This window comes from Meles meles, chromosome 2 (assembly GCF_922984935.1).
Source record: "Meles meles chromosome 2, mMelMel3.1 paternal haplotype, whole genome shotgun sequence".
NCBI classification, from domain to species: Eukaryota; Metazoa; Chordata; class Mammalia; order Carnivora; family Mustelidae; genus Meles; species Meles meles.
Genome location: NC_060067.1, coordinates 203353025 through 203378110, shown reverse-complemented (window position 1 = coordinate 203378110; position 25086 = coordinate 203353025). Strand labels below are relative to the sequence as shown.

Below are 25086 nucleotides of genomic sequence, written 5' to 3'. Positions count from 1 at the left end.
TGACAGAGAAAGACATAGTGAGAGAGGGAACACAAGCAGGAGGAGTGGGAGAGGGGGAAGCAGGCCTCCCACTGAGCAGGGAGCCCGATGCAGGGCTCGATCCCAGCACCCGGGATCATGACCTGAGCCGAAGGCAGACGTCCAACAACTGAGCCATCCAGGTTCCCCCAAGGAAATGTCCTTTAATGGCCATTTACTCTTTTAATAGAATTATCATAGTTTATATCACTTTTAGAATTTTTTTTTGTCTTGCTCAACAAATACTTAATGAGAGCCTAAGATGTGTAAAGGTATGTCTGAGGATTTCAGTCAGAGAAAGCAAGAAACACTTCCCCCTTGTTTTTCTCATTAGAGGAAATACAAATATTCCGTGTGGAAGTCTAGACAGTATCTGGTCTTAAAACACACTTGATTGCCGATGGTAAACATTTTGTGTGACTCTACCGGAGAGAAAGGGAAGTATTTCTCGAGTAATCTTTATTCTTCTCTTTTCTGGAATTGGAAGGAAGCAAATCAACAGAGGACGCTCCCTGGGCAGTGTGGCTGCTGGCTTGGAAATCCTCTGTAGTCAGGGCCTGATGCACCCACCCTGGGTGAGAGAGGTCTGCTACACCTCCAGGCACCGATCAGCATGCGCCCCGGTCCAGCACCCACTCACTTCTAACACTGCTCATCTGTAGAAGCTGATGAAAGTCATTTTCCATTCTTGGCCATTTCCCAGCCTTCGCCTCTCTTCTGTAAGTGGGTAGAGACTGACCACTTTATCAAGCACCAGCATGCCACTCATGGTGTCCCTAACCTAAATGTCACATTTATTTAGCAATAAAGGAGGATTTATAGCACATTGATTAAAGGCCCAGGCTTTGGAGCTGGATGGAGTCTGGCTGCTCATTATGCTGCTGTGTCTGCCTTTGTAAAATGAGAATACCTGCTAAATTGCTCTTACGTGATTTAGTGAGGCTGGAAGGAAGTAGCACATAAAAGTCATTTAGCACAGAATCGGGCTAGTAAGAAGCACAGACAAAATATTAGCTATTTTTAATGCAAGACAGCAGTATTGTGATTACCGTCACGTCTATAAAAATATATGCTTCGGCTGAATGATAGGACTGTACAGAATAAGGGAATTAGATTTCATTTCACGTGTGGAGAAAGTAAAAAGAAGTTCTTGAGTCTGGGAAAGTTATTCAAGGCGGGCTCCCACTCGAGAGGAGAAAGGCTCTAGAAAGTTTGGAAACCACCCCAAAACTGAAGAAATCTTGTTAATGGAACTCCTTGGAGGGAAAAAAAAAAAAAAAAGCCCTCTTTATTTAACATTTTCATTATTTGCCATTGTAGACCCAAGGCTAATTTATAGCCTCGAGAACAACGAGCATGATATGGCAGCTTGAAGCACACTGCTTCGGACGGCTAAAAGCCACTCGGAAGTCCCTGGGAGGGCAACCAGCATGCCTTCGGCTACATCCTCTCTATCTTGGTTTTCTTTCTGTCCCAGGGGATTTCTCAAAAGCTTCTTTTGAGGGTGCTGTTCAATGTAGAATGGGATCTATAATTCAATAGGTTTAGATTCAAAGTAGACTGAACACTTTGGACTCTGTGACTGCTGCTACTTTATGGGGCGATGGAAGGCGCGACTTTGGAAACCACTGCAGGGACTCACACTTGCTTTCCTCGGCAAGCTGCAGCGCCCGAGCCAATTAATAGAGCTCAGTGCTAACAGAGGAACTCTGCTGTGAGAAAGTATTTTCATGACTACTAATTCATATATTTTGTTCTAAGAAAGGCACAAAAGACCTCACTTTTGAATTTTGAGCACAAACCTGTTATATTTCAGGGAACAGAAGTTCGTGGTCATCAAAGTATCCAAATTAAACAAGCTAAAAATACAATTCTCTCTTCCTATGTAATGTTTTATCTTGGGACCGATAATTACTCAAATTGAAGAATTATTCCAAGTGATCAAGTGTAGGGGCGCCTGGATGGCTCAATCGGTTAAGCGTCTGCCTTCGGCTCAGGTCATGATCTCGGGGTCCTGGGAGTGGCCCTGAACTAGGCTCCCTGCTCAGCAGAGAGTCTGCTTCTCCCTCTCTCTCTGACCCTCTTCCCCGCTTGTGCCCTCTCTGTCTCAAATAAACTAAAAAAAAAAAAAAAAAAAAAAAGATCAAGCGTAATACTAGGTAACAAAAAAAGTATGTAATAAAATATTTCATAATTGTCATGTTTATATCTAGTTTTTCATTGCTAGCACTGTGACAGATACATATTCTGTCATCTAGGCATTCATAATAAATAACAAATATATAATTATAATTATTACAAATAATATATAATAAGTAATTAATAATAGTAAGTTACTTTTCTTTTTAACTGAGGAATAATGGACAGATAACAGTACATTCGTTTCAGGTGTATGACCTAGTGATTCGATATTTACCTACACTGTGAAATGATCGCCACAATCAGTAAGTTTGGGTAACATCTGTCACCATAACATGTCACAAAATTTTTTTTCTTGTGATGAGAACTTTTAAGACCTACTCTCTTAGCAACTTGAAAATATGCAATCCCATGTCATGAGCTATAGTCACCAGGCAGACAGAAATAGCTCAGAGCCCAGATGCACCATGACGAAACGGCGGACCAGTAGACATTAGTCGGGAGCACAGCCTCTGATAGTGTTTTTCAACCCTGCCACACAGGGGAGCATCTGGCAGCTGTGAGAGAGACAGCGATACTCAGGTCTGCCCATGCAGGCTGCATCTACATCTATGTATTTTTAAATGCTTATTTATGCATTTAAGAGACAAAGAAAGGGATAGAGAGCGAGTGTGGGGAGGGGCAGAAGGAGAGAAGCTTCCAGCAGACTCCCCGCTGAGCACAGAGCCTGATACGGGGCTTGATCCCATGACCCAGGAGATCACGATGTGAGCTGAAATCAAGAGCTGGATGCTTAAGCAGCTGAGCCACCCAGGTGCCCCCGAGTCTACCTCTAGTTTAAAAAACCTCTGCAGGCGATTCTGACAGGCATCCAGTGTGAAGAACCACTGTGCTCCTGGAATCAGTAAAGCTCTTGGGCATACACAGGGCGTCAGGACTTCACTGACAGTCATCTTTAGGCTCCTCAGGGGACCACGTCTGAAGTAAGAAAAGGTGAAGTCGGGATGATCTGCCAGAAATTTAGGCCAGTGTCCGTCAAACGCATGGAGGCACGAGGCATTGGACATGAATCAAATTTCTAAACAAGGGCTTCTCAAATTCAGCACCACGGAATGTGGGGGCCGGCAATTCCTTGTTACGGGCCTGTCCTGTGCACGACTGCAGGCCACCAGATTGCGGTGACGCAGTCACTGCTTCTCAGCATGCTCAGGGAGGAAAACAGCCCCTGGTTGAGAACGACGATTCTAACCCAAAACGATACCAAGTCCAAGAAAAGCAGATCGATACCTAGTCATGCTCTCACCACACATGCAAAACGGAGCGGCACTAACAACACTGAGCTCAGAAGGCTCCAGAAAGCACGCCCTGTAACGTTTGCGGCAGAAAAAACTTATGTCACTTATTATGTAACTAGCTTGAAAATATGCAATCATCATCATCTTCTTTGTCATCATGATGGCCCCAAACTACCTAGGCACAAGCAGTGATCAGAAAATTGTTCTGAAAATGACTGGCTACGTGTATAGCAGCTGCGTTCCTCATTGCCAAAACCCAGAAGCAATGCAGATGTCCCTGAGTCGGTGAATGGACAAACAGTCTGTGGTCCATCCAGACAATGGACCATCACTCTGTACCAAAGGGAAATGAACCATCAGGTCATGCAAAGATGTACAGAGAGCCTTAAAACTGCATATTACTAAGTGAAAAAAGCCACGCAGATAAGGCTACCTACTGTATGACATTCTGGAAAAGGTCAATCTATTGCGACAGAAAAAAGATCAGCGGTTGCCGGGAGCTGGGGGGAGGGGGGATGGACAGGTGGAGTGCAGAGGGTTTTTAGTGAGACTAGTCTGTGGGCGCTATAGTGGTGGATACATTTGTCCAGACCCACAGAAAGTGCAACACCAAGAGTGAACTAATGCCAACGGTGATCTTCAGGTTCACTGGTGTGGCAAACGGGTCACTCTGGGATGTTCATAGGGATGCATTATGTGGGAACCAGGGGGATACAGGAAATTTCTGCACGTCCCACTCAATTTTGATGTGAACCTAAAACTGCTCTAAACAGCAACATCCACTTTAAAATACGCTAACGGTAATGTTTTCTTCTTTAATACCTTGCATTGGTCTCATTCATTGAACAAATCAAATGTAAACCCTTCAGGACTTAATACACAATCTATTTGGATTTTGCACCTGCCGGATATAACACCTTGGTAACTGCAGTATCCTAAACATTTCGTTCTAATTTTCAGCCTCCAGGTTGCCCGTAGAACTTCCTTCTATCCTTCCAAACCCAGATTAAGAGCCACTTTTACTTATCAGTTCATTAGTAATTAAAATTTCCCATGTGTCAAGGATGTGCACTGTACAAGGCCTCAGGTACATACTGGTCAACAACACAGTTTAATCCCCTTTTCTCTGTGGAAACACAGTAAGTGTCCCTGTTCATCATTATGCTTCACGTGTGTACAAGTCGCCTGATGATTCTAACTAGACTGGAAACTCCCCAGAGGCAGGGCAGGGGCATGTTCTGTAGCTTCTCCCATTAGCAGCGCCCAGCATGGCACCTTAGTCTATGTAAGAAATCCTCAAAATAGTCAGTGAAAGAGACTTTACTTTTATTTTTGATTTTTTCATGTTTTTTGGCAGAGGGAGAGGGAGAAAGAGAACCATAAGCAGACTACCCGATGGGGAAGGAGCCCTATGTGGGGCTGCATCTCACCACCCTGAGAGCATGACCTGAGCTGAAATCGAGAGTCAGACGCTTAGCTGAGTGTGCCCCCCAGGTGTCCCAAGATTTTCCTTTTCCAAGCCAAAACAGAATTCAAGTAAAATCAAATAATTTCAAAAATAAAAGCATCACTGGCCTAGTTGAATACATTCTTTTCCCACAAATATTACTATAGAGGACACTTTCTTTTAGTGAATGTTGTTTTAGTATCAACTACATAGCTAATGTGTGAGAAATGGTTTTTTTGACCGAGGATCCCCATATAATAATGCTAAGTGTCATAATTCCTCAGTGAACATTTACATTTTTATATCCTTAATGTACTTAGTTTCCCCACAAAGCAACATAAACTACAGAAGTTAATCTCAAAAGGAGAAAAATAGGCAAAGAAACTGAAGTCTCAAAAAACGTGGCAAAGCATGTTTTGTCTGAATAATATTACTGATTTAAGGGCAAAGTCATAAAATATACAGCTCTTGCTTTTATCCTAAATAAAAATATAAAAACAAGTATCTTTTGCATCCAGATTATTCCAGCACCGTGGCACCAAGTTCTTGCTGAAAAAGAGAGGGGTCCATTACCCAAACAATACTTTAAAAGACCATTTGTAATTCATGACGATTATTTCATCCCTAGCCTATTTAAAGAACTATTACGTGATGGAAATATTTGGTATATTAACATCAATGGAACCCATTTAAACAATGATTTCATTTCCGGTGGCCAGAAGTGTCTTGCATTTAAAAATCTAACACGAGAAGCTCTTACATTTCACGACAGGTACTCTCGTTTTGTCACTGTCATTTTATGAGGCTATCGGAAATTTTCTGTCAACCTGCATGCTCAACATCTGAAAAGAATGAGGTTTATCTTCTTTTCTCCCATAATTGATGTCACACTATCATTAGTATCTGAAAAGGCTGGGATTCGTCTCCTGTCCCAGTATTTACAGTTTGGGTCTGAAACCCTGCGTGGGAGCTGCTTGGGACACATGTGGCAAATAAAACCCTGGTTCCTTCCTCCACAATGCGGTGCTTTTTAGCACATTATTTCCAGATATTACCACTACGCTCAAGGTGGTTTTTGTTCTCCCTCATACTGAGAAACCAGTGTGACAGTGTACTGTCAAAATGTAAAAAGAAAAAGAAAAAGAAAATGACCTTGCCTTCTCTTGGTTAGCCTAGAGAATATAGGCCTTACTGTAGGAACTCTGGCTTGGCAAATCTGGGATCAAAAATGTTATTTTCTTCTTAAATTTAATTTCAAAAGACACTGCATTTTAGAGAGAGACTAGGATGAAGAGTTCCTTGATGACAATTTCACTGAGAAAGCTACCTTAAGACTCCTGACAGGCAGTCATCAAAACAGAAAAGTATCTTACAGTGTGGAGCTCTTCTGTGTTCCACGAAGCATCCTTGTATTGTTAAAGAGATAATTCACCACCACGGATAAAAGCAAAGGTTAAAATGAGGGCATCGCTGCAAGGAAGGACTTCTAATTATCAGTGAATGATCTCCCCAAATGTAGAACAGAGAGCGGGCTGATGAGTTACAAAAGACCCTCCCAAACAGGTAATTATTCCATGAAATTAGCCCAAATGCACCATAAAATGACAAGGCAAATCCTGGTCAGGAGGGATCAGGAGGTTAGTGACAGGGCTGCGTGGCAGGTAAGTCACTGATCTTCAGGCGGTGGTTTCCACGGCTGGGAAATGCGAGTGACACATGCTTGCATTCCGCACAGCTGTCTGGGGCATGACATGTCATGTCTAGTGTTTCGTAAAGTGCACCGTACAGCAGCCGGCGCTGATAACACCTAACAAACACTTTCCATTGTTATTACTGCACTTATTATTAAAACTGGACTATAAACCATGAAAATGAACTCTGAGTTATGACATACCGAATAGATTTAAAAGTAATTACAGAGAGTCTGTCTTACAGACACGCGTCTGAAATGCTGTGGTCAAAAATACAGAAGTATCGGAGGCTAACTGGAAAGGTGTTTAAAAGTAAATACATAGAAAACATTTTGTCACCTGTAAAATGAGATTAACAATAGTTGCTTCTTAATTTTGCTGCTTTAAACATTGTATGCAGCGTGCTGTTGTGAGCTGAATGTTATTTTTCTTCAAAATTCATGTGATGAAGTCCCAACCCCCAGTACCTCATAATGTGAGTTTATTTGGACACAGGGTTTTTACAGGAGATAAGAAAATTTAAAAATGAGGGCCCTAATCCAATACAACAGGAGTCCTGGAGACAGGGAAGGCTGAGCACAGACAAGCATTCAGGGAGGACACCATGAGAAGACGAGGGCAATTTGGGGGGTGAGGCTTCTAGAAGCCTGGGACGCCAGAGATGACAGCAATACACCAAAGCCAGAGGAACAGATTCTCCTGTGTGGCCTCAGAAGGGACCAACCCTCCCAACACCCTGAGCTGGGACTCCTGGCTTCCAGAAATGCGAGACAATAAATTTCCACTGTTGAAGCCACTCATTGTAGTACCTCTGTTACGGCAAGCCCTCGCAAATGAATACACATATTTTCTAAAGTTTTTCTTGTTCTATTTGAGTCTAGAGCTGGTAGATTTATGAAAAACAAATGTAGGAATTTCCACAGAGAACAGTACATTTAAGAATTCTATTACTTCAAAACTGTTGGGCTTAAAAATCTAAAGTGTCAGGGCCCCTGGGTGGCTCAGTGGGTTAAGCCTCTGCCTTCCACTCAGGTCAGGATCTCAGGGTCCTGGGTCGAGCCCCACATCGGGCTCTCTGCTCAGCGGAGAGGCTGCCTCTCCCCACCGCCTCGGCCTGCCTCTCTGCCTACTTGTGATCTCTCTCTCTCTTTCTGTCAGATAAATAAATAAAATCTTTCAAAAAAAATCTAAAGTGTCGGAACAAGCATAGACGGATTCTGAGATCCATGCTGGTGTCATAATGGTAATTAGGAAATTCTGGGAAATGAGAACACTTAGTGACGACACAATACATACTTCACATTTCAAAATGGGACTTGCAACTGAATAAATATATTTTTTGGTTTAATATTTCATGGAGAGGAAATTCAAAGAAAATAAATATTTCTATGGGGCGCCTGGGCAGCTCACTGGGTGAAAAGCCTCTGCCTTCGGCTCAGGTCGTGGTCCCAGGGTCCTGGGATCAAGCCCCGCATCGGGCTCTCTGCTCAGCGGGGAGCCTGCTTCCTTCTCTCTCTGCCTGCCTCTCTGCCTACTTGAGATCTCTGTCTGTCAAATAAATAAATACAATCTTAAAAAAAAAGATTAAAAAAAGAAAAGAAAAGAAGTATTTCTATATTCACTAAACTTATTAAGTTCAGGTTTAATGAATCAAATAACATGTGCTGACTCATACTCAGCCTGGTGCCATTTAATATTTAATTTAAGTAAATTTTGCTCCTTCAAGTATTTTAATAACTTTTCACATGCTACCCTAATACAATTAATACTGTGTTTTTATGTGTCTCACATTCAGGGTTTCGAAGGACCGCATTTAAAATTTTGAAATAAACTTGAATTGGTCTTGATATTGTGTGAGAGGAAACCCATAATGCAGATCAAGTTGTGCTTTCAAGAGCATTCATTAAGAAAACAGTGGGGAGATTCCTGAAGAAATTAAAAGTAGAGCTTCCCTATGACTCTATAATTGTACTACTGGGTATTTACCCCAAAGATACTGATGTATTGAAAGGAAGGGCCATCTGTACCCCAATGTTCATAGGAGCCATGGCCAAGTCGCCAAACTGTGGGAAGAGCCAAGATGCCCTTCAACGGATGAATGGATAAGGAAGATGTGGTCCATATACACGACGGAGTATTATGCCTCCATCAGAAAGGATGAATACCCAACTTTTGTAGCAACATGGACGGGACTGGAAGTGATTATGCTGAGTGAAATAAGTCAAGCAGAGAAAGTCAGTTATCATATGGTTTCACTTACTTGTGGAGCATAAGGAAATCCACGGAGGACATGGGGAGATGGAGAGGAGAAGTGAATTGGGGGAAATCAGAGGGGGAGACGAACCATGAGAGTGTGGACTCCGAGAAACAAACTGAGGGTTTTGGAGGGGCGCAGGGTGGGAGGTTGGGTGAGCCTGGTGGTGGGTATTAAGGAGGGCACGTATTGCATGGAGCACTGGGTGTGGTGTATAAATAATGAATGCTGGAACACCGAAAAGAAATAAAATAAAATGGGAAAAAAGAAAGAAAGTATTGATTAGTATCCTCTCTTCAGTGATAAAATGCTGCTCTAACATTAACTGCATTTGTGCTGATGTAGATTCAATTAGTATCCATTTTACTTTTTAGAAAACGTAGAGAAACAGGGCTAGAATAACAAGTTTCTTTTACTACTAATTCTGGAAGCTTTTCACTTCATACGCTTATTGCAAAAAAAGCAAAACAAACTAAACCAAACCAAACCAACATCCACAACATATTATACAGTATTCCAAGAAACGCATTGATGTGGCATCAACAGGACATTTGAACGAGAAGGAAGATCGATAATGCAGGCTAACAGCTGACTCTCGGAACAGAGCAGACTGTACGGTGTGATCGACCTACCAATGAAAAGCAAGCAGCAGAGTGGAAATAGAAAACGGGGAAAATGGGTAGCTGGAGAGGGTGACTGGACTGCCCTCCCCGTTCCCTGTGACCAAAAGCCCAGCGGGTCCAGCGAGGTGTGTGTGCTGTGGGGAGAGGGGGTCACGGGTCCCACCACCCTGTGCTTCCAGGCAGCGGAGCTGGGCCCCCGCTACCCCAGCGCTCTGCGGGGTTCCGCTTATTTCCAGGCGGCAAAGGGGGTGCTCAAGGAGTGGGTGGGGTGTCTCAGGGGCCTGACTCCCTCCTGTACGGCCTCTGGAGGACCCTACGCAGCTGCTGCCGGCCTTCTGGTCTGCTGGGCAGGACTGACGGACACTTGTTACTCTTACAGAAAGGAAGGGGGCTCAGGTTTGCGCTTTAAATGTTCTTATTTGAAATATCCTTGGGATGTTTGAAGGGTAAACAGGCAATTACTAACTGCACAGAGGTCCGTTTCTTCTGCCATGTTTGACTTTGGCATCCAATCCCACGGCGCCGAGTTTAGAATTCTCAGTGCAGCAGCAGAAGCAACCGCACTCGTCCTGCACAGGGCTGCTCCCCAGGGCTACAACGTGCTTGCGTAGTTCCTTTTTCTCACTCTTTGAGTCGTGTTTTAGAATCATGGACTCTCTAAGCTGGAAGGAGCTTTAGGGATGATCTAGTCCCTCATGCCGTAAATGAGTAAACTGATCCAGAGGCGTTAGGGGCGCGCTCAGACACACATGTGGTGTTGTAACGATACTGCCCCAACCGGAGGGAAAGCCTATGGTTAGTTGAAATCGCTGTACTCCCGTGGCAGAATATAAATGAACCTCAAACCAAGATTTTATTTATTTACATGACAGAGAGCTAGGAGAGAGAGCGCACAAGTGCGGGGAATGGCAGAGGGAGAGGGAGAGAAGCCCCACCGCTGAGCAGGGAGCCCGATGCAGGGCTCGATCCCAGGACCCCCCGATCATGACCTGAGCCAAAGCCAGATGCTTAACCACTGGGCCACCCAGGCGCCCCTCACAACTTGCTTTCTTAGTGGAGAAACTGCTGAGGTATCACTGACAACTGGCTCACAGAACAGGCATATTTTATTTTTTACCTTCCTCCAGACCTGTAATTTGATATTACTAGTCCTAAAGACTTAGTTATTACAGTACGCATCATTCTGGGAAAGAAATGAGTCTTATAAGCAATGATTCCAGAGACAACTCCAGGTTCCCATAACACTGGGCCAAGTATTTTCAAATGATCATCACCTCTGACACTAAGCACCATGACAGAACTTGCTACGAGCTGGTAAAACGCTGGTTTTACCAACAAAAGTTTGGTGGGTAATAGCTATTTTCAAACTTTCCTGTACGACTGAAATAAACTATCTCATTCCTTATTAGAGACCTCTCACTTAATATGAAAGGTAAGTAGACGTTCCTATAGAACATTGAGAAAGGAACAGAAACCTGTTAGTCAATGATGGGAGTTCCAACATTTCCCTTTTTTTTTTTTTTTTTGAAGATTTTATTTATTTATTTGACAGAGAGAGATCACAAGTAAGCAGCGAGGCAGGCAGAGAGAGAGAGAGGAGGAACCAGGCTCCCCGCTGAGCAGAGAACCCAATGTGGAGCTCGATCCCAGGACCCTGGGATCATGACCTGAGCCGAAGGCAGAGGCTTTCAACCCACTGAGCCACCCAAGCGACCCATGGGAGTTCCAGCATTTCTTTATAGGAAAATCATTCTGCATAAAATGCAAAAGTACTTTCAACTGTATTGCCCTTAATTTTTAAACTGCTTTTGTCCTTAACAGCTACACATGCATTGTCTGCATTGCATTAGCTCTAGAATAGGACTGGAAGCTTGATTTACCATTAAATACCGTATTGGTAAGGATTTAAAAGATAATTTAATATAACAGTATAATTTTTACCTTATGTCATATTAAACAGAAATTACATAGTACAGTTCTCTCAAATTTACAGTAAAATGTGAAGGCATATATTTAAGGAGAAGAGACACATATATTGTCCCTAATTGCAGATGGATTTTTTTTCTGTTATTCTAAATATTGTATGGGAAACCCCAAAGCCCTTTGGGGGAAAAAAAAAGTCACAAATCAATCTCCTTTGTTTTGCTGCCTCTAAAACAAAAACCAGTTATGTTGCATATGATTTGAGAATTTGCAGCTGAATTTTCACACGAAATAATCTTAATTTAGAAAATAACATTTTTAAGATTTTAGATCGCCGTCACAGGAGGGAATGTTACTGTGATAAAAAAAAAAATACTATAGTTCTTGGCAGATGAATACAAGCACCTGTGTGCTATTGACATAAACCCACATTCAACCCTGAACACCGACAAATAACATACCCAGGCGCTCACGCATCTGCCGCAAGTGGTGATTTTGAAATCCCCATAGAGATCTTTGATGGCACCGGTGGTGAAGAAACCTTCCACCATCAGCAGAATGCCGTACACAAAGAAGGCAGCTGCGATGCCGTAGATCACGTACTTGAAGATGTCAATCCTGGGGGAGAGGAGACAAAGGGATTTATTTCAATAACTCTGATTGGCAGCAATTGATTCTCAATGTGCCCAGGGCTCCTTCAGAATGACAGCTACAGAATATTTATGTCCATAAGGGAGGCTGGGTTTAAAAACATTTTTGTTCTATGGGCCTAATGTTTGTATATATGTTTTGTTCCGCAGCTTCTAGTATTTGCTGACAGCGCTTTTCACCTTCGTTTCCCCCTCTTCCCTTCCAGCCTCCCCTTCCCTGGTTCATGCCAAGGCAGTCCTGGGTAAGTACTGAGTCACATCACTAAAGGAGTCTGCTGAAATCCATTTGAGAAAGAGGATGATCATCAGATAACTTCTCCAATTCTGACAAAGTGTGAAATAAAAGATTTATGCATCTAATAGTGAGTTTTGATACCAAAAGGGGAAGAAAGCTTCATGGTTAATGATGAATCCATTTTCAATAAAATGACCACCTCACGTTTTTCCTACTACAGCCCACTGTAATTATGTTTTACTCCACACTTACTGTAAACCATCGCTAATATTTTCTGATAATAATGTCAATAATGAAAATACTATGTTTTAAAGAAAAGTTATAATTTTGAACAATCGAGCCTTTTAGGCAGAACCACGAATGGATTCAGAATTCGGATATGGAATTGGGCCTGAGCCCAGTCTGGGCGTAATACCATGGAGGAATGGGAAGGTACGCTTTCCTTTCTCACAAGTCAGTGCCCATACATTTAAAGGTGGAGGAGGGAGAGACACATGTATCATCTATAAATTGGAGACGGATGTTTCTGTTATTTTACCTATTAAATGGGAACCCCAAAGCCCTTTGGAATGAAAAACCATAAACTAACCATCTTCCTACTTCTAAAAAGAAAACTACTTGTACAGCCATGGTCTGCGGAGAGGCATATATGTTAACTAACATTCTGTTTTCACAGTCTTGACATCTCTTAGTAAGAAAACTGCCCTATATTTCTTATTGTCAAGTTTATTTTCTCTTTCCTCTCATTAATAGAGTACGAATGGAGTAGATAGGGTGGAGGCAAATGATGGAGATATCCTGCTGTTTACAGGGGGGCAAATGAGACGTTAGAAAGCTTGATCACGCTGATGGAGATTTAGAAACTCTTGATGCTATGACAATATTTTTAAAAGACTACAGGGACGAGCATAAGTGAATCTGCTGCATATAAAAAGAGTAAGAAGAGGCTGTTAACATTCACTGTACCGGGGCAATTGTTTAGTGACTGATTCTCACCGTCTGAAAATCCAAATATCACACAACTTTACTGGTCAAGGGCAATGAGGTAGATGATGTGAACATGTAAGCTTATCAGGCATGTGAAAAATTGAAGGATTTCAACTTACAGGTGGGAATTTGAAGAATTTGGCTCCATGGGCTTCTCCATAAAACTTTTAGGTTAACATGACATGTTTTCAAATATATTTAAATTTTTATTTAGAAATAATTTCTTTCTATAAAAAAAGTGGCAGAAAATAAACAGTAGGAAAAAAAACATACATCCTTTATCTATTTTATAATATTTTACCTCATTTACTTTATTATTTTCTTGTGTTTCTCCCTATCTCTGGAGAATTACATCTGAACATAGAGAAATTCTCCACAGTATAGTTTTTGACTTCAGGGAATCTAACTTTGATATAATACTTGTGTCAAATCTATTACTGCAGTCCAGTTTTACCAACTGGGTCGAGCCAGTGATGAACTTTATGGCATCTTGTCTCCCAATGTGGGATCCAGTCTGGGGGTAAGTACTGCCTTTACTGGCTACCTGTCTTTACTTTCTTTTTTAAGATTTTATTTATTTATTTGACAGACAGAGATCACAAGTAGGCAGAGAGGCAGGCAGAGAGAGAGGGGGAAGCAGGCTCCCCGCCGAGCAGAGAGCCCGATGCGAGGCTGGATCCCAGGACCCTGGGATCATGACCTGAGCCGAAGGCAGAGGCTTAACCCACTGAGCCACCCAGGCACCCCTCTTTACTTTCTTTTAACTGGGAACACATCCACAGCCTCTCTGTCTTTATGAAATTGACCCTATTGAGGAGTATAATCCGCTCTCTCCTTATTAGATAGAATGTTCTTCATTTTGAGTTTGTCTGATGTTTCCTCATGATTAGATTCAGATGACTCATTCATGGCTAGAATATAATAAAGGTGATTTTCTGTGCATCTGCCCCTCAGTGGTGATGCTGATTTGGATCATCTCGCCCAGATGACGTCTAATTTCTGTACTGTGCAAGTTCTATTGTTTCCCTTGTAACTAACAAGTGATCTGTGAAGAGACACTTACAGACCAAGCAAACATCCTGTTCTTCATTAAAACTTCCTGCCAGTGTGAGCAGCCCTTGATGGGTCTTGACTAATCCAATCTTCCTACCGCATTAACAAAAGGCTCATTATCTAACTGCAGGACTCATTCACGTTTACCAGTTGGCACTAGATATTCTGACGTAAGCAAGAGCCCTCCCTTTCCCCCTTTTTATTATTTTTGTTTATTTGTCTATTTATTCATGATATGGACTAAAGAGGTCTGCTTTTTTCTCTGAAAGTGTATAAGCCACTATTCTACTTAATTATTTTGGTGCTCAAATTGTTCTAGCCTTGGCCAGTGGGCATCTCCAAAGTGGCCCCCATGTCCTTGGGACATGTGCCCATCATTTTTTGAAACGTATTCCTTACTTTCTCACAGAGCAAGAGGACCGAGCCTCCCTCTATACATACTTCTCTCGACCCCCAAATTAGGCATCTCTTTGCCAAGCCTTGGTTCCTTTTTTTAATGTGTATATATTTATTTTTTATTTTTATTTTTTAATTCAAATTCAATTAATTAACATATAAAGTATGATTTGTTTCAGGGGTACAGGTCTGTGATTCATCAGTCTTATATAATACCCAGTGCTCATTATAACACACAACCCTCCCCAGTGTTCATCCTCCAGCCACCCTATCCCCCGCACTCCCCTCCCCTCTAGCAACCCTCAGTTTGTTTGCTATGATTCAAAGTCTCTTATAGTTTGTCTCCCTCTCTGGTTTCATCTTGCTTCATTTTTTTCCCCTCCCTTCCCCTATGATTCTCTGTTTTGTTTCTTAAATTCCACATATGGTGAGATCATATGATAATTATCTTTCTCTGATTGACTTATGTTGCTTAGCATAATACCCTCTAGTTCTATCCAAGTCGTTGCAAATGGCAAGATTTCGTTTTTTGATGGCCGCATAATATTCCATTGTAGAAATGTGCCAAGTTTTCTTTATCTATTCATCTATCAATGGACATCTGAAGCCTGGGTTTTTTTAATGAGTGGCAGTATTGGAGACCAAGACAGGGATATTCATTGCTACTGTGGTATCGTTGCCTCTCGGTCTTTTCAGTGTACCAAGACAGGAAATACACGCATTTAGGGGTGCCTGGGTGGCTCAGTGGGTTAAAGCCTCTGCCTTCAATACCAGGTTCCTGGGATTGAGCCCCACATCAGGCTCTCCGGTCAGTGGGGAGTCTGCTTCCCCCTCTCTCTCTGCCTGCTTCTCTGCCTACTTATGATCTCTCTCTCTCTCTGTCAAATAAATAAATAAAATCTTAAAAAAAAGGAAATACAGGGCGCCTGGGTGGCTCAGTGGGTTAAGCCTCTGCCTTCGGCTCAGGTCAAGATCTCAGGGTCCTGGGATCGAGTCCCACATCGGGCTCTCTGCTCAGCGGGGAGCCTGCTTCCTCTGCGCTCTCTCTCTCTCTCTGTGCCTGCCTCTCTGCCTACTCGTGATCTCTCTCAGCCAAATAAATAAATAAAATTAAAAAAAAAGGAAATACGTGCATTTATACACACACATTCATGTACACAGTGACATACACACGTATGTTCATGTATCTATGTATATACGCACGTACATCTGCATATCGGACACACACGAATTTTACAAATCTTGAGTTCATAGTGGTATTTCCAAATCCAACTGATTCCCACAGGGTTTTTTTGTGGCCTTCCCCACTGTGTATTTGTATGACCTTCTTCCTTAGTGAAAATTCTAATTCCGAAGAATAACACATTCTTTGGTTCGATTCATAATAAATGTATACCAATTATTTCATCCAAAGTATTACAAAAATCAAACCTACTCAGAAAGAATTTAGGATGTTTGCAACCCCCTACCTCTTCACTCAAAACTAAAAGTATGTAGTCAAATGCTGAGTCTCCAAATTACTTGGATTCATTCATTCTTCTTTCTTCCCTTCATTGTGCTTATGGGATTCACTGAAATGCAGTGTTTCACTGTTAGGTTCTCCAGCCCATCCACATCGACTTAATCTCACACTGAACATATAAGATCATTAACATGCTTCCAAGAGTCAGATCTGTATGAAAAGATACTCCCGAGAAGGGTCATGACCTCCCCGACCCCTTCCATCCCGTTCTTTGTTCACTGCTCCCTTGCTATCCTTCCTGTGTGTTTTTTCAATGTGAAGTCAAGCAAGTGTGTATGTGTGTGTATGTATTTGTTTTCCTTCTGCTTTTACACGGAAGGTAGCATACACATGCTCTTCTGCACTTAGCTTTTATCAGTCAATAATATCCTTAAAATCACTCCGTATCAGTTCAGAGACCTTCCTCATTCTTCTCAACCGCTGCATGGTAGCCTCGTGTATATATGTATTTACTGACCCCATATTCTATGCATGCATATGTAGTTATATGTATTTTGCAATTACAAGTAACACTGCAATGAATAATCTTGCACAAATGCATTACAATAACTGAGAGTGTATACTTAGGGTAGAAGGACTGAAGAGTTGAAAAGGGAAGGCATGTGGCTTTGTCAGAAACTGCCAGATTCCTCTGTAAGGGTTGTACTGTTCCTGCATCCCAAACGGCACTGTGCGAGGCTCTTTCTCCAGAGTCTCAGCAAAAGACTATATTGCCAAGATCTGAATTACTGTGAACTGATGGGTAATAACTGGTATGGTAGTTTTGCTGTATTTATCTTAGTAAGAGTGAAATGGAACATCCTTTTCTATGATCACAGGCAACATTTATCTTTTTGTCAACTGTCATGTCTTTTGCCGACTTATCTATAAGCTTTGCGTATGAAGGATATTTGGCTTTTATCTATAACACACGCTGCTAGTATTTTCTCCTAGTTTGTCACCTGTCTTTTGACTTTGCCTGTGGCATTTTGCTATGTCACTTAAAAACCAGAAACTTCAATGTTGTCGGAGTTACCTGTCTTCTCCTTGGGTACACTGGGACTTCAGTCATAGTTGTAAGCCTTTATTTACACCCAGGTTATATTGGAACTATGTTTTCTTCTACCACATATATCCTAGCGTTTTATTACACTTAGACTTCTGATCAAGTTGCTGTTTATTCTTTGGGTAGTGCAAGAACTGGATCTAATTTTATCTTTTCTAAAATGGCTATAATACTGAAAAACTCTCAGACGTGGATGCCTCTCCAGGGGATGGGGAGGTTAGCAGCAGCCATATATATAGGTTCATATTAATTAAGATATCAAAGAGTGAAATGGTGTTGTCAATGTTGTCCAGTGTTATCACAGCATTATTTGTACATTAATTCCTAAAAGTCCGCTTCTGGAGATATATATTGGGGTATTTTGGGGTGACATAATATGATGTCAGGGATTTGCTTGGATAAAACTCAAGGTATTCATATATTACTTACAAAGATAAGAAGTTCAAAAGTAAAAGCAATAAAAAGTAAAAAAAAAATTAAGAAAAGGTTATCCAATTGTCCTAACATCATTTATCAAAAAGTCCACCTTTGGAGGGATTAAGAATACACATCGTGGTGAGCACTGGGTATTGTAAGGAAGAGTTGAATCGCTACATTGTACACCTGGAACTAATATTACACTGTATGTCAATGAACTGGAATTTAAATAAAAACTTAAAAAGAAATAAAGTGCTAAGCAAATGTAAAAACAAAAGTGTGCCTCCAGAAAGAACAATATAGGCATATTTACTGTGCTCATGTATTGCTAGACGTTTTTAATATTTTCATACTTAGAAGAAGCTTTTAAAGGTAGCCACTGTTGCAAGAGCAAGAAAGAACACTGGTGACTGTGGTAGGTTAAAAAAGTGTTTCCCGGGGCGCCTGGGTAGCTTAGTGGGTTAAAGCCTCTGCCTTCGGCTCAGGTCATGATCCCAGGGTCCTGGGATTGAGCCCCACATCAGGCTCTCTGCTCAGCAGGGAACCTGCTTCCTCCTCTCTCTCTCTGCCTGCCTCTCTGCCTGCTTGTGATCTCTCGTCTGTCAAATAAATAAATAAAATCTTTAGAAAAAATAAAAAAATAAAAAAGTGCTTCCCTCCAAATATATTCACTTCATAATCCCTGAAGCCTCTGAATATTACTTCATATGGCAAAAAGTGAATTTTACCTTCTCTGGTAAGCATGGTGAGAAGTTAAAGACCTTGGGAGGAGAAGCTTATCCTGGAATACTCAGGTGGGCCCTAAAGGCAGTCAGAGTTTTGTTTTTTTTTTTAAGATTTTATTTATTTGGGTGCCTGGGTGGCGCAGTGGATTAAGCCTCTGCCTTTGGCTCAGGTCATGATCTCAGGGTCCTGGGATCGAGTCCCGCATCGGGCTCTCTGCTCAGCAGGGAGCCTGTTCCTCCTCTCTCTCTGCCTGCCTCTCTGCCTGTTCCTCTCTCTCTCTGTCAAATAAATAAATAAATCTTAAAAAAAAGAAAAGAAAGGAAAAAGATTTTATTTATTTATTTGACAGAGAGGGACACAGTGAGAGAGGGAACACAAGCAGGGGGAGTGGGCGAGGGAGCAGCAGGCTTCTTGCTGAGCAGGGAGTCCAATGCGGGGCTCGATCGGGATCAGGACCCGAGCTGAAGGCAGAGGCTTAAGGACTGAGTCACCCGGGCGTCCCAGTCACAGGTGTCTTTATGAGAGAGGGGTAGAAGGAGCTTTGAGAGAGACACCCGTAAAAAGAGGAGGTACAGCGAAGGTGGAGGCAGACATTTGAGCAACGGGACCTCCAATCAAGGAACCCCTGCAACCAGCGAGCCTGCGAGAGGCAAGGAGCAGCATCTTCCCTCAGGAGGGAGCACAGCTCTGCTCAGCCTTGGCTTTACACTTCCCGTCTCCCCAGCCGTGAGAGAATAATGTGTAGTTTAAAGCCATCGAGCTTGTTATGGCAGACCCAAGAAACTCATACAGTCACTTTACTTCTTTAGTATTTCTCATCTGTAAGGACTCTTTTAAACTGATGTGGATATTGTCTAGCGCACGAGAACGTTGCAGACTACTCGAATACGGCAGTTTGATAGTTATGCAGACAAGCTGCTAGTACGTAGGACACCTCTTCTCAGAGTCAGGAAATGGCTGCTTCTTCCTAAACACCTAAACCAGTGTATTACAGAGGGGGAGGTGAGCGATTTCCCAGCTCAGAGTTAGACAGATATGCATATCCTACCCAACTTCAGTTAAAAAAAAAAAATCAGAACTTCTAGAGACTACTTGAAGCTGTTTTGGAATCTTCAGAGCTGTGATGAAGAATATCCATGTTTTATTAGCTGTTATTGAGGCAAAAAACACACAACACGGGATCTCTCCTCTTCAGTTAAGCGTACAACACAGTATTAGCCATCAGCATGGTGTCGCACAGCAGTTCTCGGAACCTGTTCGTCTTGTGTCACCGGAAGTCTCAACCCCGTGGACAGCAGCCTCCCGCTCTTCTCCCCAGCCCTTGGCCAACACCCCCTACTTCCTGTTTCTCTGAGTGTGACTACGTTAGGTACCTCACGAGGTAAGCGGAATCCTGCCACGTTTGTCCTTCTGTGACGGACTTATCATTCAGCATACCGTCCTCCAAGTTCATCCATGTCGGAGCACACAAAGGAATTTTTTTCTCTTTTACGGCTTAATGATGTTCCTTCCATTCTTTGTCTAAACCTCCTCTTCTTTACCCATTCATCCGTGGATGGACATTTAAATAGTATCCACATGTTAGCTATTGCAAATAATGCTGCGGCCAACATGGGAATGCATATCTCTCTTTGAAATCTTGATTTCAAGTCGTTTGGGTCAGTAACCGGACATGGGATTGCTGGATCGTTCTTTGTTTTGTTTGTTTTTTACATAATGGCCGTCCTGTCTGTTGTGAGGAGATAGCTCATGGTGGTTTTGACTGACATTTCCTGGATGACCAGTAATGTTGAGCCTCTTTTCATATACCTGTTGGCCATTTGTACGTCTTCTTTGGAGAAATGTGGATTGAAGTCCTTTGTCCATTTTAGGTCAGGTTATTTGTTTTTTGCTGTTGAGTTGTAGGGGTTCCTATATAGTTTGCTATTAACCCCTTATTGGAGGTATGGCTTGTAAATAATTTCTCCTATTCTGTGGGTTGCCTTTTCACCCTATTAAGTATTTCCTTTGCTGCGCAGAAGCTTTTAAGTTATAGTCTCATTTGCCTATTTTTGCTTTTGTTGCTTTTGCTTTGGTGCCATACCCAAGAAATCATTCCCAATGCCAGTATTATGAAGTACTCCCCCACCATTTTCTTCTAGGAGTTTTATAATTTTAGGTCTTACATTTAGTTCTTTCATCTACTTTGAACTGATTTTTGTCTACAGTGTAAGGTAAAGGCCCAGTTATCATTGTTGTGTGAGTGAATATCCAATTTTCCCTGCACCCTTTATTGAAGAGATGACCCTTTCCCCGTTGCGTGCTGGCAACCTTGTTCGAATCAGTTTGCCTGTACCAGGTTTCCTTTCTGCACTCTCTATTCTCTTCCATTCGTCCGTAAGTCTCTTATGTCACTACTGTAGTATTTTTTTTTTGAAAAGATTTTATTTATTTATTTGAAAGATAAAGAGCACGTATACACAAGCAGGGGGAGCGGTAGGCAGAGGGACAGGGCGAAGCAGGCTCCCCTCAGAGCAGGGAGTCCAACAAGGAACTCGATTCCCGATCTCTGGGATAACGACCTAAGCTGAAGGCAGTCCCTTAATCGACGGAGCCAGCCAGGCGCCCCACTTCCACCCTGTTTTGATTACTATAGTCTTGTAAGTGCGAACCTTCCAGCTTTACTCATCTTTCTCAAGATCGTTCTGGTTATTTGGGGTCCTTTGTGACTTTCTTTGAATTTTAGGATTACCCTATCTATTTCTGTAACAAATTCTGTTTGGATTTTGATAGGGATTGCACTTAATCTGTGGATCACTTTGGGTAGTATGGACACTACCCAAAGTTTAACAATATTTTAACAATATTTTTTCTTGCAATCTATGAAGTTTACCAATATTTTATCTTGCAATCTATGAAGATGAGATGTCATTACATTTATTTGTGGCTTCTTTAAATTATTTCATCACGTAGGTTAGGTTTATTCCTAAGTATTTTATTCTTCTTGATTCTATTCTTAATGAGGTGGTATCAATATGGACACAGGTCTCTTAAATTTGCTAAAACTTGTTTTGTGACCTAAGATGGGATCGATCCTGGATGATGTTCCACGAGCACTCAAGAAGAATGTGCATTTTGCCACTGTTGGATAGAAAGTTCTAGATAAGTCTGTTAAACCATTCATTCTACAGTGTTGCTCAAGTCTTCTGTTTCTTTATTCATCTTCTGTCTGGTTGTTCTGTCCAGTACAGAAAGTAGAATATTGAATTCCCCTATTGTTACTGGGATGCTGTCTATTTCTCCCTTCAGGTCAGTCAGTATTTGCTTCATGTATTTGGGTGTTCTGATGTTGCACGCATATATATTGTTAGGGAACTGACCCACTTACCATTATATAATGTCTGTTTCTTTTGACAGGTTCTGACTTAAAGTCTGTTTTGACTGATAGAAGTATGGGCATCCCTCCCTTCTCTCGGTTATCATTTGCATGGAATATCTATTTTCACGCTTTACTTTTAGCCTATGTGTGTCTGTAAACCTAAAGCCATTGTCTTGTAGACCACATATGTTTGGATCTTATGTATTATTCATTCAGTCATTCTATGTCTTTTGACTGGGGAGTTTAATCCATTTATCTTTAAAGTCATTATTGCTAGGAAAGGACTTATTATTGCCATTTTGAATTTTCTTCTATCTGTTGTGTAGCTTTTCTTTGTCTCTACCTCTCGTCTTCCTTTCTATTTTGTTGATTTTTTTGACATGGTTTTATTCCTTTCTTTCTTTTTTTTTAAAGATTTTATTTATTTATTTGACAGACAGAGATCACAAGTAGGCAGAAAGAGGGGGAAGCAGACTCCCCGTGAGCCAAAGGCAGCGGCGTAACCCACTGAGCCACCCAGGCGCCCCGTTTTATTCCTTTCTTATCTTCTTTTGTATACCTTCTAAAAATATTTTCTTTGAGGTTATGATGGGTCTTACATAAAACATCTCATACTTAATATATTTTAAGCTGATAACAACTTAACCACAATTGCAAATAAATACTCTAAAATTACTTTTCCCCTTAACACACTTTATGTTATTGATGGTACAACTGTCCATACACCCAAAGTACTTAACCTCTTTTCTGAATGAGAACTTTATTTTTTCTTTTTTTATATTATTTATTTATGTGACAGAGAGAGAGCACAAGCAGGGGGAGTAGCAGAGGGAGAGAAAGAAGCAGGATTCCCGCCCCCACCCCCCCAAGCAGGGAGCCTGATGCAGGGCTCAATCCCAGGACCCTGAGATTAAGACCTGAGCCAAACGCAGACGTTTAATCAACTGAGCACTGAGGTGCACCCTGGATGCGACTTTAAAATTTGACAATGTTTCTATAACAACTGTTTTACTGATTTAAAATCAATATATGTCCACTGTAGAAAAAAATAAAATTAAAACTAGAAAATCAAGATTATTCACTGCTTATCCTCCAAGTTTTTCCCATATAATATAATATATATTAACATTAAATTAATTATAATTAATTCCAGCAGTTATGATTTTTATATGCTATTTTACAAACTTCACTTTTTGGCCAATATACTATGAGTATTTTAAATGTTATGTGATTTTATTAACATATTTTCATATGTTTCATAACACATATGTTATGTGATAATATTAACATATTAACATATTGTGATACCTTTGAAGGTATCACAATATATTTTACCAATTCTCTACTACTTTCATCCAGTGGTAGGAAGGATAAAGTCCCCTTCCCCACAAAGATGTTTGTATCTAATCTCCAGAACTGTGAATATGTTATCTTCATCAATGAGACTTGGAAAATGTGGCTAAATTCATATTTTGAGATTTGGAGGTTATCTGTCTTAACAGGATGCAATAAGGTATATATTATACAGTACAATGGCAAGTCCTAACAAATGAAAGGAAGATGCAGAAGAGTCAAAGTCAGATTCAGAGAGAGAGATCTGAGGGGGTTACAGAGCTGGCTTCGAAGACAGAAGGGCAACCATGAGCCAAGGTATGCAGGTGGCCTCGAGGAGCCGGAAGAAGTAAAAATATAGATTCTCCCCTGGAGCCTCCAGATGGAACACAACCTGCCAATACCTTGATTTCAGCCTATTTCAATAAACCCAGTAAGAGCCATTTCAGACTTCAGATATCCAGAACTATTAAAAAAAACAACAACAAAGAATAAATTTGTGTTTTAATCCACTAAATTTGTTGTAATTTGTTACAGCAGCAATAGGAGGCTAATGTACCACCCTTACAAAGAGCATGGTAATAATGATCATTTCAGGTAAATCTCTGTACGGAATGTATTGCCAATATGGTATCCAGAAAGTCTGAACAAAAAACAAAAACAAAGCATCGAGAACAAGTTAGGGGGCTTATTCTCTGTTTCCTGATACCAGGTATTATCATTTAATTTTTCTGATAATTTGATAGTAAAGATAACAGCATCCTTTTAATTAATTTTCTTTGTTCAGTAGTGTGGATGAACTACTACTAGTAGTATTAGTTGTATAAGTATTTAATACTTAGTATTTGATCATTAGTAGTAGTTATATTAGTATTACTAATACAGCTATTAATCATTTGTATTCTTCAATGAAATATGTTTTTATATTTTGACTATTTTTCTGTGGCGAAATGTATATTTCTGTTCTTGAATTAACTCTGCCTTTATTAAAATTTGGACCTCTTGTCATGTAACTAGTAAATATGTTTCTCAGTTCTCTGCGTCTCTTGGGTTTTTTTAAAGTAACACTTCAATGAGTAAAATTTAATTTATATCGTATCAAAGCCATATATACTTTCCTTTGTGATATCTGATATTTCTTAGTTACTTCTTGCCCCATGATATGTGAAACCTAATCTATTTTTCTTCTAGTTTCTACAAATTAGTTTACTCTTACATTTTTAAATTTTCAATTTATCTCAAAATCTTTTGGCAAAAATGCGAATAGAGATATAATTTTAAATGTACTTATATAACTACTTACATACACTTAATTCTCTTTTTACTCCCTCTATTCTGAACCACTTGATATATATATATATATATATATATATATATATATAGATATAGATATAGATATATATATTTTTTTTATTCCCATGCCCTACAGTATTAATTATTGTAGCTTCTCCATTTCCTCTACTTCTCAACCTGATGCATCCTGGAGATCAGCTCAACTACTGAATTTAGCATTCTTGGATTCCTGTTTAGCCTGATGTAGACAGCACTTTGCTAACATATCCTTCCCATGTCAGGGTTTGAGGAAAATCAATCTGTCTTGTTCTATTCAATCCCTAAGGATTAGCATAGTAACTGGCCCATAACATGACCCACTATTTTTTGCTGAATAAGTGAATTCATTAAAATCAAATTAGATAAAAGATTAGCCTGAAAAATGACAGCTGCATATTTGAAAACAAAAACACAGAAATATAACGAATACAGTAAGTTTTAACTATGTTTCCATACTTGCTATTCACAATAACCCAATTTGCAAAGCAGGCAAAAACACTAAGATAGTTGCTCTTGAATAAAGACTAAGGTTTAGCAAGAGAATTAGAGGTTGCGAGCATCTCAGAACTGGAAGCTCATTACCGGCCTTGTCTGAATACCTTTGTTCTCAGGCAAATCAGTACATTCCAAGGTGCACCAAGTA

General features: G+C 40.8%; 1 protein-coding gene across 2 annotated transcripts in view; it reads right to left on the bottom strand.

Annotated features, from left to right (window-relative positions):
* Positions 1-25086, bottom strand: part of GPM6A (glycoprotein M6A) — a 343266-nt gene that overhangs the window by 16738 nt on the left and 301442 nt on the right. For both annotated transcript variants that reach the window (XM_045998276.1, XM_045998275.1), the window contains exon 3: positions 11852-12008. In XM_045998276.1, coding sequence (XP_045854232.1) covers positions 11852-12008 — 157 coding nt within the window. The remainder of the gene's footprint in view (positions 1-11851; positions 12009-25086) is intronic.